This window comes from Sorex araneus, chromosome 1 (assembly GCF_027595985.1).
Source record: "Sorex araneus isolate mSorAra2 chromosome 1, mSorAra2.pri, whole genome shotgun sequence".
Taxonomy (NCBI): domain Eukaryota; kingdom Metazoa; phylum Chordata; class Mammalia; order Eulipotyphla; family Soricidae; genus Sorex; species Sorex araneus.
Genome location: NC_073302.1, coordinates 370,594,001 through 370,613,840, shown reverse-complemented (window position 1 = coordinate 370,613,840; position 19,840 = coordinate 370,594,001). Strand labels below are relative to the sequence as shown.

At 36.3% G+C, this 19,840-nt stretch overlaps 1 protein-coding gene across 1 annotated transcript in view; it reads left to right on the top strand.

Annotated features, from left to right (window-relative positions):
- The first annotated feature begins 3,585 nt into the window (after positions 1-3,585).
- Positions 3,586-19,840, top strand: part of ABCB5 (ATP binding cassette subfamily B member 5) — a 115,304-nt gene continuing 99,049 nt past the window's right edge. The window contains exons 1-4 of the mRNA XM_004604094.2: positions 3,586-3,638; positions 7,518-7,578; positions 10,464-10,614; positions 13,732-13,786. Coding sequence (XP_004604151.2) covers positions 3,586-3,638; positions 7,518-7,578; positions 10,464-10,614; positions 13,732-13,786 — 320 coding nt within the window. The remainder of the gene's footprint in view (positions 3,639-7,517; positions 7,579-10,463; positions 10,615-13,731; positions 13,787-19,840) is intronic.

Below are 19,840 nucleotides of genomic sequence, written 5' to 3'. Positions count from 1 at the left end.
TCTACTTTCAGCATGCATCTTCCATCCCAACTGATTCCTCCAGCCATCATTTTCTTAGTGATCCCTTCTCTATTCCATCTGCCTTCTCCCCTCCACTCATGAAGCAGGCTTCCAGCTTTGGGGCAATCCTCCTGGCCCTTGTATCTACTGTTCTTGGGTGTCAGTCTCATGTTATGTTATTCTATACTCCACAATGAGTACAGTCCTTCTATGTTTGTCCCTCTTTTTTTGACTCATTTCACTTAGCATGATACTCTCCATGTCCATCCATTTATAGGCAAATTTCATGACTTCATCTCTCCTAACAGCTGCATAGTATTGCGTTGTGTAGATGTACCAAAGTTTCTTTAACAAGTCATCTGTTCTAGGGTACTTGGGTTGTCTCCAGGTTTTGGCTATTGTGAACAGTGCTGCAATTAACATATAGGTAGAGATGTCATTTCTACTGTGGTATTGCAGGGTCATATGGAAGCTCAATTTCTAGTTTTTGAAGAACTGTCCATATTGTCAAACAGAAATTCTTACTTTGGCATGTGAATGTATTTTGAGTAGCAAAAGTTGGAAACAATCCAAATGTTCATCAACAAAGGAAAGAATAAAGTACAACATACACATGCACACAACTGGACCAGCATTGGCCTTTAAAAATAATAAATTTCGACAACATACTACAGCAGGAGTAAACCACTATGGAAAATTCATAGTAACAGAAAAGGAATCTTCCTTACCAGAAATGGAGGGAAGGAAAGAATATGAAATGTGTTTGATAGGTATGAAGTTTCCATTTAGGATGATAAAATTCTCTATATTGGTGAGATATAGATAGATAGTGTATAGATATAGATAGATATAATGTTACTGAATTGTGACTTAAACAGTTGAAAAGGAAATTTTATGTTATGTATACTTTCGTCGCAATTCAAAATATATTAATTAAATATGCATTTCTATTGAACTCCCAGGTACTGCTGATGCTGGTCCTCTTGGTACCACTCTAGTATTCAGACTGTGACATACAGAAGAAAACTAAGGATATTGAGTTTGATATTATACAGAAAAAAGGCAAGAAATGTGAGTTCCTCAAGAGAAGGAAATATAGTTTTATTTTTATAAAAATCTCTTAGCTGAAAGTTTGTAACTAGTAAACACTTAGTTTTTATTATAAAACAATGTCCCTCTTTTTCGATCTCATTTTTGATGGTTTGTTTATGTGGGAATAGCATTTTAATTTGATAGTTGTAGTTCACTGCACATTGAGGATTATGATTTTGTTTTGTTTTCTAGAATCTGTTTTAGTTAATGAGAAAACTACTATTTGCTTGACTTTCTTGTTTATATATTTTTTCTCTTACTGATATGTTTTAAATTTTTCTCTCTTCTTTAATAAAGTGAAATTTTATTACAAAAAAAAAATCTCTTAGCTGACATATTAAAGATTTAGCTAACTGATATTCCCACCAGTGTAGATAAGGGTTCTTTTCCGTCCAACATCCATACTAACACTGGTTGTTTTCATTCTTTATGAATATTTCACTGGTTTAAGGTGATATTTTATTGTTGTTTTGATTTGCATTTCTCTAATAAAATTACACAGAATATTTTTTATGTAAAAAATTATTGAGATTTGACAGTGGATACTGAGTATATAGGCTCTACAGATCTTTTAAAAAAAGCATGTGTATAGAGTGGTGGCAGTGGCTTAATGGATTTTCTTTGCTCCCCTTGTTATCCAAGTGCAATATGACATGAAGAACATAGTGTGCTTTATCTGGCATTCACTATTGTAATCAGATAGTACAGTGCAGTGAGAAAATAAGCTTGGTAAGGCAGTTGTGAAAGTGTCATTGGTTATTTGTTAAAAAAGAAGCCACACAAGAATTTGGTGCAATTGAACAGATCATGAGCTTACTAAGGTGAGTCTCAGGTGTTTTATTTTCATTACTTTATGCTTTTTATTATATACTTACTATATTTTTATTAGTTTCTATAAACTACAAATGATCAGTACTTTGATTTTACTTGTAGTAATTACCACAGATGCTATAAAGTAAGCATAGCAATTGTGAAAATGTCCTATATGATCTTTTTCTGTGAGGGTCATTGATTTCTGAAAAAGAAAGAAAACATCTTATCTGTATGTAGCACGTCTCCTTTCTCAGGTGCTAAAAATATTTCTAATTAGTTCACACTTGTTTCATTATGACAAAGCTTACTATCTAGAAGCATTGAATTTTCAGATGCTTATGAAATGTTTAAGTAATGACTCCACTGTAGAGTTTAAATCAAAATCATTTGTAATCATTTTCATATAAGTAATATGTATTATGGCCTAACAAATAAGAGTGATTGAAAAACAAGTCTAGACAGGGCCCAGGAATGGTGCAGTAGTACAGCTCCTGACTTGCACTTATAAGGACATGTGTTTGGTCATTGACACTAACTCACATGCCAGGCACTATCCCAGTGGCACTACCATCAGGATGGTGCACAGAAACAACTAAAGTGTGCAACTCCACCACTGCAAGCCACAACTGAAAAAAGAAAGAAACAGAATCAAATGTTGCACATCTGATGAGTACCACAACCAATTGTATAGGACCTGCAGTCATCCCGGTAACAACAAAGAAAAAGAGCAGGGAGAAAACCTCTCCACATTTGAAATGAAATTATATTTATGGATAATTATAATCTTAAAACAAGCTAAGATCCTGAATTGTCTTTCAAAGAAAAAGGGCAGTATGCTTAATGTTTTAATGAAAACCAATTTTTTTTTTTTTTGCTTTTTGGGTCACACCTGGCAACGCACAGGGGTTACTCCTGGCTCTGCACTCAGGAATTACCCCTGGCTGTGCTCAGGGGACCATATGGGATGCTGGGATTTGAACCCAGGTCGGCCGCGTGCAAGGCAAATGCCCTACCCGCTGTGCTATCTCTCCAGCCCCTGAAAACCAATTTTTCAAGGATTTTATATTTTAATAAATAGCAATTTGTATAAATAGAAATTCTAACATGTTTCCTGAAAGAGAACATCTCTCTCAAACTTATGACTGCCAGAAATTCCTCCATCAGATTTTTACAGCGGAAAATAAGCATGGGAGAGTTTTAAAGGTTTTGATCAATTATAGTAAAATCAATGGCAGAATAGTCCCCCAAAACCATGCATTATACATGGAATCTGACTCTTTTCCTCTCATATATTATATTTCTAGAATTCTTATTAGTATATAAGTATAGCCCAGAGTAATAAAAAATTTATATATTCAATGATAAAATCTAAATCACTGTATCACTGTCATCCCATTGCTCGTCAATTTGCTTGAGTGGGCACCAATAAAGTCTCCATTGTGAGACTTGTTATTGTTTTTTTCATATCGAATATGCCACGGGTAGTTTCAAAATCTAAATAATTGAAGTAATACCCAGAAACATTAGTTGAGGTCGGGGTGAGGAGACAGGATGAAATGTTTAGCGGAAAACATTTTTCAGAAATGGCTAGGAATGTAAAGAATGTTTTCTTATGAATAAGCAATAAAATTTTATATTGCCATATTTGTTAACACTTTATAAGAATTAAATTGTAACAAGATGGCAAGTTTTGAAAGAACTGGAAAAATGGAAGAAATTTTTCAGAAAAATAGGTAAACTTTGCTTTAACTCTACATGTTCTGTAACTATTTACATTCATATATGAATATAATATAAGTATATTCATATATGAATAAATTTATATATTAATATACTTGCTTTTCACAAATGTAGCAAAATGTTCATACAGCTTTTAAAAATAATAATACTATTTATATTTTACTGGGCATCACCTTAGTAGTTATTACAATTAAGTCATTTTAGGAAAGTACCTGATGATAGTTACAGCATTTATAGGTTTAGTAGATTGTACATCTCCCTTTGCATTTCTTGAAGCTCACCAGTATTTAGAGTGTAAAATTCCTTAAATATTTTTGCATTAATCAATACGTGGTACATTCAATAAAATATTTGATCCTGATTATTTTTTCCACTAAATATGTAGCACTGTAGCACAGTTGTCCCGTTGTTCATCGATATGCTCGAGCAGGCACCAGTAATGTCTCCATTGTGAAACTTGTTGTTACTGTTTTTGGCATATTGAATATGCCACGGGTAGCTTAACAGGCTCTGCCGTGCAGGCGAGATACTCTCGGTAGCTTGTCAGATTCTCCAAGAGGGATGGAGGAATCGAACCTGGGTCAGCCACGTGCAAGGCAAATGCCCTACCCGCTATAGCTATTGCTCCAGTCCTGGCTATGTGTATGTATGGCTATGTATTTTTCACACCTGTATTTAATTTAGATTTAAAATGAAAATGGTTCAAAATCAATTTTATTTCCTCTTACTATAGTAATTCTGTTAAAGTTGGGTATATAAATGGCCAAACTAGAACGGATCCTTTTGGTTCCTTTAGTTCATTAATGCTGGGGTATAAATGACCATATAGGATCTCCTGACCTACTTATCCATGTGTTCTTCTCCTCTCTCAACTCTGAGCCCTTCTTTGTGTATTTTTTGTTTTTTTCTTAATTTTTGCATAATTAATTTTATAATGCAGTTATATAGTAGACAATGCAAATTACATATTAGTGCTTAAATGTGATATTTAAACAAATAGTTTATTAATAGATATTTTAAAAAGAAACTAAATGAAAAATACTATGCTTGGGGCCAAAAGTCCTAGATTTATATAACAGTTTATTCTCTATTATGAGGTCAAGAATTATTAACTATTTTTTGTTGTTATATCGCATAATGCCTTATATTGTGGATACGAAATATGACTTATGCATTATGACTTTTAGGAAATCGGTTAATTTTTCTAACTTTTTCTAAATTTTATTTTCTTATCAATAAAGTGGGAATAATGTTAAATACCTTTGTAGGTAACTGTAAGACTCAAAATTCTGATAGCATACATGGAAGTTTTATCCATTATACAAAATATTTTTGAAAGCTTATTTGCTCTTTTTTTCGGGGGGGTCACACCTGGTGATGCACAGGGGTCACTCCTGGCTCTGCACTCAGGAATCACCCCTGGCGGTGCTCAGGGGACCATATGGGATGCTGGGACTTGAACCCAGGTCAGCCGCGTGCAAGGCGAACACCCTACCAGCTGTGCTATCGCTCCTATTTGCTCTTTTTTTTAAATTTTTATTTTATTATATTGAATCATCGTGAAAAAAAATACAAAGCTTTCAGGTATAAGTCTCAGTCAAATGATTGAAACCCCATCCCTTCACCAGTGCACATGTTCCAACACCAAGAACCCCAATATACCCCCTCCAACCCAGCCCCCACCTAAGTAGCTAATGATCTTCATTTTATTCTCTATACTCTGAATACATTCAATATTTCAATAGAGAACTCACTATTATTGTTTGAAATTTTCCCCCAACAATCAGACCTGCTGAAAAGGCATCATTTAATAATTTGTTTTCATTGCTGAGAATGAAGATTCTATGAGCTGTCGCTGCCGCGCGGTTTTGAATTTCTGGTATTTTAGTTCAGTCCACAGTGTAGATGCATTTCTGTAAGAAGCTGCTCTGGGTGCCAAAATGGGTTAGAAGACCTCTTGAATCATAGTCTTTAGGAGCAGAGGGTCTGTTTCACGAGCAGCAGCTCCAGATCTTATCTGGGCCGATGGCGTGCCAGTACCATCCCCTTCCCATGATCGCCTATGAGCCAAAACATTGCAAAGTTCCTACCTCTGGGCAGAAGTCTTAGAGGGTGGCTCTCGCCATGTGGATGATGCCGCCGCCACCATTTTCCGAGCAGAAAAACAGGGTGGAGAGAGAAAATCCCTCCCCGGGCGTGAGCTCTTCTTTGAAGGGCTTCTTTTTCATGAGTTTTATAGGAGACGTGTTTTATAAAACAAAATGTATGAAGAGAACTTATTTTATTTCAAAGCTCTGAAAACTATTCAAAGTAGAGACAGGGATTGTGGGACTATCCAACCTGTTTTGTCAAAAATCATTTGCAAGAAAATTGACCCAATTAAAAAAAAGATTATTAACTTCTGGTGGAATAAAATTAAATGACTTATCATTTACAAATCTGACAGAAGAACTTATTATAAAGATGAAGAGAAGAGTGGAACATTCATTATTCCTTGATATTTTTCCTACTAAATTTACTGTGGGCTTCTCCAGTTTATCTTTGTTTAGGGCCATGTGTGTTTTGAGGGTTTGTGAGGGAGCACCGTTATTTAACAGGTTTGTCTGAAGTCAGTGGATGAAACTTAACATTTTCATTTGTACCTCCTTAATACGCAAACTATAAAATTAAATTTTAATGGAAGACAAAATTCACAGCACCTTAATTTAAAGTCTATTAAACAGAATTTCTTTCATTGAAACTCCCAGTAGTTCTTGAGCAATTTGTTACAAGGCTTAAAAATTCTAATCCATTATCTAACACTCATTAAGAAGATTATTATTGGAAATAATAATACTAGTAAAATAAAACAAAATAACAGATGTTAGTGACATTATGAAAAATTTGGAAGTCTTGTGAATGGTTTATGTGAATTTAAAATTGTGCATGCTATAAGCAACCGTATGATGAAAAAACATAACAAAATAGAAGAGCCAGGGATGTATCTCAGTGGTAAAACACTTTCCTTGCATGTATGAGGTCCTAGGTCCAATCCTCAGCAGTGTAAAGAAGGAAGGCGGAGGTGAAGGAGGAGGAAGAGGAGGAGATCTAGCAATTCCTCCCCTAGCTATACCCCAAACAATTGAAAGCATGGTCTTGAAGAGATATTTTTATACCCACATTAGTATCACCATTATTTACAGTAGCCCCAAAGTAGAAGCCATTTAGATGTCCATTGGCAACTTTAGGGAAGAGGAATATTCTAACAGCTACAGCACAGATGAACCTGGAAGGCATTATGCTAAGTCCAATAAAATGGACAACATGCTTGCTAATTCTACTTATTTGTCAAGTTCCTAAAGACAGAGAATGAAGTGGTAGTTGCTAGAGGCTTGGAGGAGGAGGGCTGTGGAAGTTAGTGTTTAATAGAAACAGAGTTTGGGTCTTGCAAGATGAAGAAAATACTCTAAAGATAGTGGCTATGGCAGTATAGCAATATGCACGTACTTACTACCACTGACCATACTTAAAAATAGTTGAAAAAGGGTGCTGTAGTGATAGTCCAGTGGGGAGGGCATTTGTCTTCCACTCGGCCTATCCAGGTTCAACCCCCAACATCCCATATGGTCCCCTGAGCATCTCCAGAGGTAATTCCTGAGTGCAGAGCCAGGAGTAATCCCTGAGCATTGCCAGGTAGGTCCAAAAAGAAAAAAAATAGTTGAAATGGTAGATTCTGTTATGTGTATTTTAGCACAACTTTAAAAAAAAAACTCAAATTGTATGACATCTGTTCTTACTCTAACTAATGTAGAGATATCTTTAATAACTTAATTTTTTAGTGATTATATAAAATATCAAATGTAATCCTCACATTTTAAATATTTATTTTCCAGAAATATGGAAGAACAACCACCATCCAATGTAAGAAGGAAAGTTGTTGGACCAATTGAGATAGTAAGTGGTATCAGTTAGAAATTATGTATCTTAGGAAATTTCAGGAAATTGTCAGTATTGCATAATGTGATTATATTTGCACCTATTTGTAGAAAAGAGGAAGTAAAAGTAAATAATTGATCAAAATATTATTTTCAGCAATAAGAATAAATAACCCAAAAGTTCCACATAAGGAATAAAGAAACATAATAATATATTCATATAATGATTCCATATTTTTTAAGTTTGTACATAAATATATTCATATGTATCACATAAACATGTAATAGTAGGTTATTTATGAATTTGAGAAATTTGAGAAGCTTTTTCTGGTTAATGTTTACAGCATTTTCCATAGATAATACATTTATATAAATTTATCATATTAGTTTTAAAGTTATATTACTTTTCTTAAAATCAAAAGTAATTTTCTAAATCTTGTGTAAGCCTGTGAATCAGTAAGAGTGTAATTTCACTTTTTTTGAATTATGTTCAATGTTTAAGGTTTCAATATCTAATGTTGGAAGGGTATTCAAATCTGCTTATGCCAAGTGCAAGGCAAGCTCCTTAACTTGTGTACTGTCTTTCTTGCCCAACAGTACCTGTTTTTACAAGTCAAACTCTGAAAGACTTGAGATGTAACAGAGCTTGACAAGATTTATCAAGATACCTATTTTAGGAGGAGGTGGAGGAGTATAGAAAGACTCTCTTATCTGTAGTACCAGTATAGTATTATGACAGCTACTCCATAAATATGAGCTATTGCATAAGTGAGTGGAAAAACAGGAAAAGTTTTTATCTTTACTCAAAAAAAATTTTTACTAACCTTCTCTTGCTGTTACTCAAATCAATAAAATTTAATTCCAATACATTATATTTTGGCCTCTTTCAGTAAGCTGAAATTACATGTTTTCAAGTTTTGTTCATATCTTAGCTTTAAAACAAGCCTGTGAAGAAAAAAAAGACAAAATAAAAGCAACCAATATTTGAATGTTAGTTTTTCTTTTTTGCTTATTTCAGCCAGTCTTGCAAATATCATAAACCTTAATTTTATAGGATAGCTGTTATCCTGGGTTGAAAATAAGAAATATAAAAAAGATGATTGATAACATTTGATGAATAAATTTTGATTACTGTTCACTGCAGTTAATTATGTCAGCATTATGATATTTAGCCTAGATAAATAAAAGTTTGAAAATCAAATCATCATTCCCTAACTCAAGCAATTGTTTTATTTTATTTTTTTTTAATTTATTTATTTTTAATTAGAGAATCACCGTGAGGGTACAGTTACAGATTTATACACTTTTGTGCTTATACTTCCCTCATACAAAGTTTGGGAACCCATCCCTTCACCAGTGCCCATTCTCCACCACCCGTAAACCCAGTGTCCCTCCCACCCTCCCCAATCCCATCTCCCCCCCACCCCACCCTGCCACTGTGGCAAGGCATTCCCTTCTGTTCTCTCTCTCTAATTAGCTGTTGTGGTTTGCAATAAAGGTGTTGAGTGGCCGCTGTGCTCAGTCTCTAGCCCTCATTCAGCCCGCAACTCCCTTCCCCCACATGGCCTTCAACTACAATGTAGTTGGTGATCGCTTCTCTGAGTTGCCCTTTCCCCGGAACGTGAGGCCAGCCTCGAAGCCATGGGGTCAACCTCCTGGTACTTATTTCTACAGTTCTTGGGTATTAGTCTCCCACTCTGATATTCTATATACCATAGATGAGTGCAGTCTTTCTATGTCTGTCTCTCTCTTTCTGACCCATTTCACTCAGCATGAAACTTTTCATGCCCATCCACTTAACTACAAAATTCTTGATTTCCTTTTTTCTAACAGCAAGCAATTGTTTTAAATACCTTTTTTATTTTACATGAAAGGAATCAGCCATATGAAGTTTTTGACTCATATCAATATCTGCCCTACATAATGTCTCACAATTTGTACTGATTTTGTACTTTATTTTTTAACAAGCTTCTCAAACTACATTATAAATACTTAAGTATGGAAACTTTGGAGCAGGATATAGATACATTAGGTAGGTTGCTTGCCTTGCTGCTCACTTGGGTTCAGTCCTCAGCACTCCAAAGAGAAGCTTGAGAGGAAGGGGAGATAGATAAGAAAGAGAAGGAAGCAGGGGGAGGAGGGAAGGGGGAGGAGGAGGGAGGAACTTTTCAACAAAATTGAAAACATGAGCTAGAACACCAAACTTAAAAATATGCCTGCTAATAAGGGAGGTTTGGGGTGTGAGAAGTAACCTGGGGACTGGATATTAATGGTCGGAAGTGTATCCTGGTGGTAGAACTGATGCTGGAACATTGTATGCTGGAAACCCAACTATGAATAATTGTAAATCATGGTACCTCAGTCAAAATTTTAAAGGGACTTTTAAAAACAACAATTTCTGTAAACACTGCTCCATGATTTTGCTACCTGGCTGTGTGTAGCCTTGGGGCAAGGAGGAGAGAGAAAGAAGGAGGAGAGAGACAGGGGAATCCAGAGATGCTGCGGTAGATTCAGAGAGAGGATGGAGCTGGGAGTGTGGGAGATGAGAAAGATGGAAGATTGAATAAATGGTAACTAATCAGCAACCAGCTTGGTCCTTGTTCTTCCTTCCCCTGTCCTTGGCCAACGGCCGTCCCGATCCAGTCCATACACAGTGGTTCCAGAGCACCAAAAGCAGGCGGTGAGACAGCTGCCGGGAGAGCCAGCGAGTGCACACGCCCATTGGTGTGCTTTAATTTTTTACAGTGCTGGAGGTTGTTGCATCTAGAATTGCTCAAGGGATGATGCCAGGGCTCAAATCTGGGTCTCCTGCATGTAAAGCATGTGCTCGACCCACTGAGTTATCTCTGGGCAATTTGAATTTGTTTTAGTCTAACAAGCTACCATATTAATTTTCTCCTTCAGTTCTGCTTTGCTGATAGACTGGACATCATACTCATGGTCCTAGGATTGCTGGCATCACTAGTAAATGGAGCCTGTCTTCCAATAATGTCACTGATCTTAGGAGAAGTGAGTGATAAACTTATTAGTGGATGCTTAGCCAAAAGCAGCACAAGTGAGTATAATAGTTATTTTTCTATATTTCTGAGGGTATAAAAACAAAACAAAAAAGCTTAATACAGATTACTGCATTGTCAAACAACATCTATATAAGTCTGTAAGTCATGTTTTTGTCTATATTGACAGTACTGTCACTGTCACTGTCACTCTCACTGGTATCCCGTTGTTTGTCTATTTACACGGGCAGGCCCAGTAAGTCTCTGTTCCTCCCAGCCATGAGATTTTAGCAGCCTCTCTTTACTGTCTTTCCCACCAGTTGGAGGCTCTTTCAGGGTCAGGGGAATAGATCCACGTTACTGTGTTTTTGCACATCGAATATGCCACAGGTAGCTTGCCAAGCTCTACCTGTGTGGGTGGGATACTCTCAGTAGCTTGCCCGGCTCTCCATGAGGTATATATAGATTTTATATATATAAAATATATTATATATACATATTACTCTCTATGATTTATTGCCTACTGTCTGAACTCCATCAAATATAGTGTAGTAGTTATGGAAAATGGGTAGGAAATGTCTTATAATGTGTGCCAGCAGGGTGTGGCAGGGTGTGGCGTATGGGGGTCATCCCTGGGTCACTGGAGATTGGGAGATAGCAGGCAGAGAATCTCTATTTCCAGGTTCCATTGAGTCCAGAATCCAAGGTCACAAATTTCTGCATTATCTGGGTTCCGTGGGACTTCATTCATGTGTGAGGCTCTGACAGAGCGTCCAGAAAGCAGCCTAGAAGGTGGCAGCACTTGGGTAATGGAGGTCGGCTACTGGGGTTGGGTCCCATGGGGTGGGGAGTGTTCTCACTCGCCCCCCTCTCAGGCGCCTGGAGTGAAAGAGTGAAAGCAGCCTGGTGCGGAGTTCTGTGGCATGGCTATGGGGGCCTCATTTTATACTCCCATCTGGGAGGAGCAGCCATTGAGATCTGGAGGGTGGCAAATGAGATTATCTGGTGCCAGCAGGGTGTGGCAGGGTGTGGCTTATGGGTGTGATCCCTGGGGGCTAGTGACTAAGAACCAAAACCTGTACATCAGTGTTCTGTATATTCAGTTTCTGTTCCCTGAATCAGAAACAGGGGCTAGAGAGATTTTACAGCCAGTAGGGCATTTGCCTTGAATGCAGCTGACCTGAGTTCAATCCCTGATATTCCATGTGGTTCCCTGATCTTGCCAGGAGTGATTCCTGAAAAAAGAGCTAGGATTAAGCTCTGAGCACCACTAGGTGAGGCCCAAAGCAAAATAAAAGAAAATAAGAAACAAAAATAAAACTGTATATAGTAGATATGTATGTGTATATATATACACACACATACATAAATATATGTACATATATCCCCCCACAATTCAAAAATGGAGGGTTTCTAAAGCAAGAGAGCAATTTTTTTCCATTTATGCAAAAGTAATTAGTATTCCCATATTCAAAAAAATAACTGACCACATCATATCAAATAAAATAAAACTTAAAATATAGCCCAAGTAGCTACAATGTGAAAAATAAAGATTCCATATAACATAATTCCTAGGAAAGGAGCTTAGCCATTCCAGTAAACCTACTTAGATTACACCCTGCCATTATAATGGCTTGCTGAAAAATAAACTATTCTCTTAGTTTTTGCTTTCCACCTTTTGCTTTTTGTAAAATCAAAAACCCTCTGAATTTCTTTCAGAAACAAAATTTCTTTCAGTAACAAAAGCAGGTATTATGTAGAGCTACCAGTGTGAACATTTAAAAAGCAGGGAATATATATTTGCATATGCAAAATTTCTTTGCTGTATGCAAATATGTGTGTATGTACATACATAGAGGGGTATTTAAGTTATAGATTTGGTAAGCAAGTTGGAAACTCAGGGGAGTACTAGAGATGCGGTTCAAGTTCAAAGACTGATGCTCATAGTATATGAAGTCATCTAAGACTCACAGTAGCTCAGTTTGTCTCTCTAGCTATTCAAACAATTTTCTATGCAAAATAATTATATCAGGATTTAATCACAAGTGTGACTCATTCCACACTACTTGAACATAATGTACCTTTTAAAAATAAGAAATCAAAAATGGCTAAATATTTTTGATGGCTACTTAGGACTCATTAATAGTATACAAATATATGTGACATTGCAAAGCATTATGCCACAAAGAAGTGGGAAAGAACATGCAGAAAATTATAGTACTAGAGACAAATACTCTGACTAAAGATATCAAGAAAATCTAGAAATCAAATGTAAGAGGAAGGGATTTTGTAAGTTCCATAATTATAGATTTCTTTCATGTCTTGTCAGCTTTGTAGTATCTAGTTTGTGTCATGTTTTCAAGGTGGCATATTCTCGATGTAAGTTAAAACAAATTTATGCATTAACATTGTGCATATTAAGTCTCTTTATTTGGTAACAGTGTTAACTATTAGTATCCCTCTGATTTTAATGCTTTTCCAAAAATTACATACTAGAAATTATTCTTAGAGATGCTAATTATAACTGGGGAAACACTCATTAAACATAGACTATTTTGTGGGACCAGAGTAAATAGTACAGCTGGTAAGGCAATTGCCTTGCTTGCGCCCAATTGCCTTGCATGTGCCTGACATTCCATATGGCCCCTTAAGCATCGCCAGGACTACTTCCTGAGTGAAGAGCCAGGAGTAAGCCCTGAGTACTTCTGAGTTTGAGCCCAAATTGAAAATAAATAAATAAGTAAATAAATAAATAAATAAATAAAGTTTCCCGTGACTACTATTGCTAAAAATTTCACATGTATTTTTATTTTCCTTAAGTATTCAATTACTCACTGAAGTATCTCAAACTGATTTCTAAACTTTAATCTCAGAAGGAAAATATAATTCCATTACTATTAATATGCTACTATTGCCTAAAATTGAAAAATTACTAAAGTATACTTTATAGATGTAAGCTGCATGGTAAATAAGACCCTGCATTTTATATTCCTTGAAATCAAAGAAAAAATTTTTGAGCTTTAGATTTAAAAAATATAAAATAGGATGTTCATGATCTATGTGTATGCATTAAGTTTATTTTCTTTAGCAGTCACTAATTTATTTTGAGAGCTGTTTGTGAAACATAACCAAGTCATAAATTAATTTCCTTTATAATTTAAGCAATATTTTTGCAGCAAATTATCAGAACTGTACTCAATCTCAGGAGAAGCTGGATAAAGAGATGATTGTGTAAGTCCAAAATCAATGTTAATATTATGTCTATTGCATGCTGCTATATTCAATTCTTTATAAAAAAAAAAGCCTTGAAGTTTGATCATTACTTTCTCATATTAATTATTAAGCAAACAACTCCTTTCTTCAATTAGACATATAAAATCTATAGTATAATTTTTATTTCCAATTTTTATATAATTACTTTATTTACAATGCTGTTAATGTTTAGAGTTTAAGGCATACTAGCTACAACTCCACACCAATGTTAGTGTCTCTCACCAATGTCTTAAACTCCTCTCTCACCCTCTACTCCACCACCTTGACAAACTTGCTTTAACTATTATAGTTTGTTTCACGTGTTTACAATACTGTTAACACTTATGGTTTTGATGGAAATGATTTTTTTAAATTTTATTGAATCACCGTGAGATAGTTACAAGCCTTCATGTTTAGGTTACAATCACACAATGGGATCAAACACCCACCCATCCCTCCACCAGTGCACGTTCCCCACCAATATCCCAGGTATACCTCTCCTTTCCCAGCCTCCCCCTGCTTCCATGGCAGATAATATTCCCCATACTCTCTCTACTTTTGGGCATTATAGCTTGCAACACAGACACTGGGAGGTCATCACGTTTGGTCCATTATCTACTTTTGGCACACATCTCCCATCCCAACTGATTCCTCCAGCCATTAGTGATCCCTTCTCTATTCCATCTGCCTTCTCCCCTCCACTCATGAAGCAGGCTTCCAGCTATGGAGCAATCCTCCTGGCCCTTGTGTTTACTGTCCTTGGATGTCAGCCTCATGTAATGTTATTCTATACTCCACAAAGAGTGCAGTTCTTCTATGTTCCTCTCTTTCGGACTCATTTCACTTAGCATGATACTCTCCATGTTTATTCATTTATAAGCAAATTTCATGACTTCATCTTTCCTAACAGCTGTATAATATTCCATTGAGCAAATGTACCAAAGTTTCTTTAACCAGTCACCTGTTCTAGGGCACTTGGGTTGTTTCCAGATTTTGTGAACAGTGCTGCAATAAACAAATAGGTACAGATGTCATTTCTACTGTGCTTGTTTGCATCCTCAGGATATATTCCTAGAAGTGGTATTGCGGGGTCATATGGAAACTCAATTTCTAGTTTTTGAAGGAATGTCCTTCAAAAATTGTTTTCCAGAAAGACTGGATCGATCGGCATTCCCACCAACAGTGAAAAAGCTTCCCTTTTTCCTCACATCCACGCCAGCACTGTTTGCTTCTGTTCTTTTGAATGTGTGCCAGTCTCTGTGGTGTGAGGTGATATCTCATCATTGTTTTGATTTGCATCTCTCTGATGACTAGGGATATGGAGCACTTTTTCATGTGCCTTTTGGCCATTTGCTTTTCTTTTTTTAAGGAAACTTTTGTTCATATCTTCTCCCCATTTTTTGATGGGGTTGGAGGTTTTTTTCTTGTACAATTCTACTACTGTCTTGTATATCCTGGATATTTATCCCTTATCAGATGGGTACTGTATTGTCATGCCGTTGCTCATCAATTTGTTCGAGTGGGCACCAGTAACGTCTCTCATTGAGAGACTTATTGTTACTGTTTTTGGCATATCCAGTATGCACAGATAGCTTGCCAGGCTCTGCCATGCGGGCTCCATACTCTTGGTAGCTTGCCGGGCTCTCCAAGAGGGGCGGAGGAATCGAACTCGGGTCGGCCGCGTGAAAGGCAAACGCCCAACCGCTGTGCTATCAATCCAGCCCCACTATCAGATATCAGATGTGTATTGGGTAAATATCAGATATCAGATGGGCATTGTGTAAATTTCAGATATCAGATGGGTATTGGGTATTGGGTAAGTACCCAATACCAATATCAGATGGGTATTGGGTAAATATTCTTTCCCATTCTGTGGACTGTTTCTGTATTTTGGTCACTGCTTCTTTTGAAGTGCAGAAGTTTCTTAGTTTGATGTAGTCTCATTTGTTTATATTTGCTTCCGCTTGCATGGTCAGTGTTGTTTCCTCCTTAAAGATGCTTTTAGCTTCAATGTCATGGAGAGTTCTGCCTACATTTTCCTAAATGTACCTTATAGATTCATGTCTGATATTGACGTCTTTAATCCACTTTGATCTGACTTTTGTGCCTGGCATTAGACAGAGGTCAGAGTTCATTTTTTTGCATGTAGCTATCCAGTTTTCCCAGCACCACTGTTGAAGAGGCTTTCCTTGCTCCACTTTACATTTCTTGCTCCTTTGTCAAAGATTAAGTGGCCATATGTTTGGGGGTCTGTGACAAGATATTCTACTCTGTTCCATTGGTTGATGGACACAATTACCTCAACTTTCCACCAGCAAAGTGTCCAAGCCCTCAACTTTAAGTTACTTCCAGTCCTCCTCATCATACTTTCCACTTAGTCCATTACTAAGCATTCTGTTCTGCAATCCGAGGTCAAGAGCTTGCTTGATATTTGCTTTGATACTTTCCATTTCTTTGTTTTCTTTTTCTGTATACCATAGTCAGTTGTAATCATCCAATATGTGTTCTTCTCTCTCTGATTTTCTTCACTAACATAAAATCCTCCAGTTCCACCCAAGTTGAAGCAAACTGCATGATTTCATCATTTCTTATGGTTGCATAGTATCCTGTTGTGTTTATATACAATAATTCTTTATCTGTTCATCTGTTGTTAAAAAATTTGGACTGTATCATACATTGGCTATTTTACACGGATGTGCATATTTTTTTTCAAATGATTATTTTTGTGTTGTGGAGCTAGAACCAAGAAATTGCATCATGTGGAAGATCTATTCTTACTCTTTTGAAAAATATCCATACTATTTTCCATAGCAGCTGAACTAGACAAAATTCAAACCAGCAGTAATTTAGGGCTCCATTTCACCACATCTCCACCAGTACTCAATTCTTCAAGTTTTTTGCTCTTTTTCTTTGATATGTCATTCTCACTGGAGTGACATTTCTTATTGTTATTTCAATTTTTATTTCCCTGAAAATAAGTAGTGATGAATTATTTCTCATATGTGTATTGGAGGGCTGGAGCCATAGTGCAGCAGGTAGGGCATTAGCTTTGCACGCGGCCGACATGGGTTAGATTCCTAGGTCCCTCTCGGAGAGCCCAACAAGCTACCAAGTGTATCCTGCCCACACGGCAGAGCCTGGCAAGTTATCCATGGCGCATTCAGTATGCCAAACACAGTAACAACAAGTCTCACAATGGAGATTTTATTGGTGCCCGTTCGAGAAAATCGATGAACAATGGGACAACAGTGCTACAGTATTGGTCATCCTTATGTCTTCTTCATGGACAGATCTTTTCCCCTTCTCCCCCATTTTTTAATGTATTTTTATAGTTTAGGAAGCATGATTATAATAGTATAAAGAATTTAGTTCTGATATACAATGCTCTTGCCTCACACCAAAGTGCCTATGTCCCTCTGCCCTGAATGTTTTTGAAAATTAATTTTTCATTTAAGCAGCATATTCACTGTAGAGTTGTTTATAAAAAATCATTCATAATAGAATTTTGGGCATACAATATTTCAACGCCAATCCCACCATATGTATCAGCTTCCCTCCACCAATGTCCACAGACCCCCTCCATACTGACTTCTTAACAGGTATACTTTTATATTTGTTTTTTGTAGTTTGGGTCTTATACCTACAGTGTTGTTAGCTCTGATTTAGCTACATACATAGACCTCACCTCCACACCACCAATGTCCCCAAAGTCAATACTGCTTCTTATTACTTCTGGCCACCTCTCTTACTTCTTTCCTGCCTATCTATAATCTAGGGTCAAGAGTAATCTAAATTTATCCCTGCTTATACTTTCCATTCCCTTGCCCTATTATTCTGTATGCTGAAGATAAGTGAGATCAAATATTTGTCCTTCTCCTGACTTAGTTCACTTACTATGACATCTTCCAGTTCCATCAAATTACAGAAAATTATGTGATCCCATCCTTTTTAACAGGTACATTATATTCCATTGTGTATATATCACACCTTCAATATTCACTTATCTGTTGTTGGACACTTTGGTTGATGCCATATCTTAGCTATGGTACTAAACTTTGCAATTAATAATTACATACATATGTCCTTTAAAGTGACTGATTTTCTGTATTGGAAATAGATACTTAGAAATGAAAGTGATGGGCTAGAGGACAGATCTAATCTTAATTTTCTGAGGGATTTCCACACTCTTTTCTATAGGGGTTGAACCAGTCAACATTCCCACCTAGAATGGATGAGTGTTCCTTTTTCACCACACATTTCCAGCAAACAGATTGTTTCATTTTCTTTTCTCTTCTTTTCTTTTTTTCTTTTCACTTCTTTTCTTTTCTCTTCTTTTCTTATTTTTATATGTGCCATTCTCACTGGTATGAGATAATGAGCACTTCCTTTCTTTTTTTTCCCCTTTGGATTTTTTAACCACACCCAATAGATGTGGTTAAAAAACTTATTCCTGGTTCTTTTCTCAGAGATCACTCCTGATCAGGGGGACTATGGGGTGCCTGGGATCAAACACAAGTTGGCTGAGTGCATGACAAGTGCCCTACCCTATAGTATTTCTTGGGTCCTAGTGAGCAGTTTTTCATGTGCCTTAGCCACCCTTCTGTTTTCTTTAGAAAAGTGTTTATTTCCTCTCCCAATTATTTCACAGGATTTTTGTTGCTGTTGTTAATTCTTTTTATATCTCGGTTAGTAATCCTTTCTCTATATGCCAAAGATGAGTGAGACTATCTATTTATTGTTCTTCTTTCTCTGCTTTATTTCACTCAACATTATTCACTCCAATTCCATCCAAATTTCTGTAAACTATGTGATTTGTTTTTTCCTTGTGGCTGCCTAGTATCCCATTGTGTATATATGCCAGAGCTTCTTCTATTTTTCTGTCATTGGACCTTTGAGTTTTTTTTATATCCCTGCAAATGTACTCAGTACTATAACATACTTAGTTTCTTATATATCTTTTCAAATTATTTCTTTGTAGATCCCTGTGGTGTATTCATATCCAAAATACAGTAACAGATATATACATACCTCTTGGAGAGCCCAGCAAGCTACTGAGAGTACGCTGCCCGCATGGGCAGAGCCTGGCAATCTCGCCATGGTGCATTTGATATGCCAAAAATAGTAACAATCGATCTCATTCTCCTGACCCTGTAAGAGCCTCCAATCATTAAGAAAGATGAGTAAGGAGAGGCTGTTAAAATTTCAGGACTGAGTGTAATAGAGACGTTACTGGTGCCCCTTTGAGTAAATCAATGAACAATGGGATGACAATAATACAGTGATAAATCAATTGTCTAAACTTTAACACTATCATACCCTGTTACTTAAAGTACAATACCAACAAAGAATAAAAAGTAAAATGTATAATTAATTATAGAGCTTATTTTAAGTTAACAGTTGGAAGGAAATTTATAGCTCTAAATATTAATAAAAGACTTGGAAGAACTTGGAAAATATATTTGACAATATATTTGTAAGGATTAATCATTTATATTAAAATATAAAAGGTTATTTTAAAAAAAATTATTTCTTTTGTGTTGGTGGTGGGGGAGATGCCAAGAAGTAGGAATAACTCGGCAATTATGTAAGCTCCATTCGTATTTTTTTTTGAGAAATCTCCATATTGCTTTTTTTAGAGAATAAACTAAATAATTCCAACCAACAGTGAGTGATAGTTCATATTTTGCTACATCCCCACCAGCACTGATTGGTTCTAGTATTTTTAAATGCATTCTCACTGGTGTGAGATGATAACTCCTTGAGTTTTTTTCAGTTGTATTTCCCTGATACTAAATGATGATGAGCACTGTGTCATATACTTATTGGCCATTTGTTTGTTTTCCTTGTGAAAGTGTTTATTCATATCTTCTTTCATTTTTTGTGGAAATTAGGTCCTAATATTCCTCTCATCACATTTTCATATAGCTAACTTTGCCTAATTTCATATATATCTCCATTTAAAGACATCTTTTAAAATTATGTATTATTAATTTATTGGGCTGGAGTGATAGCACAGCAGGTAGTGTGTTTGCC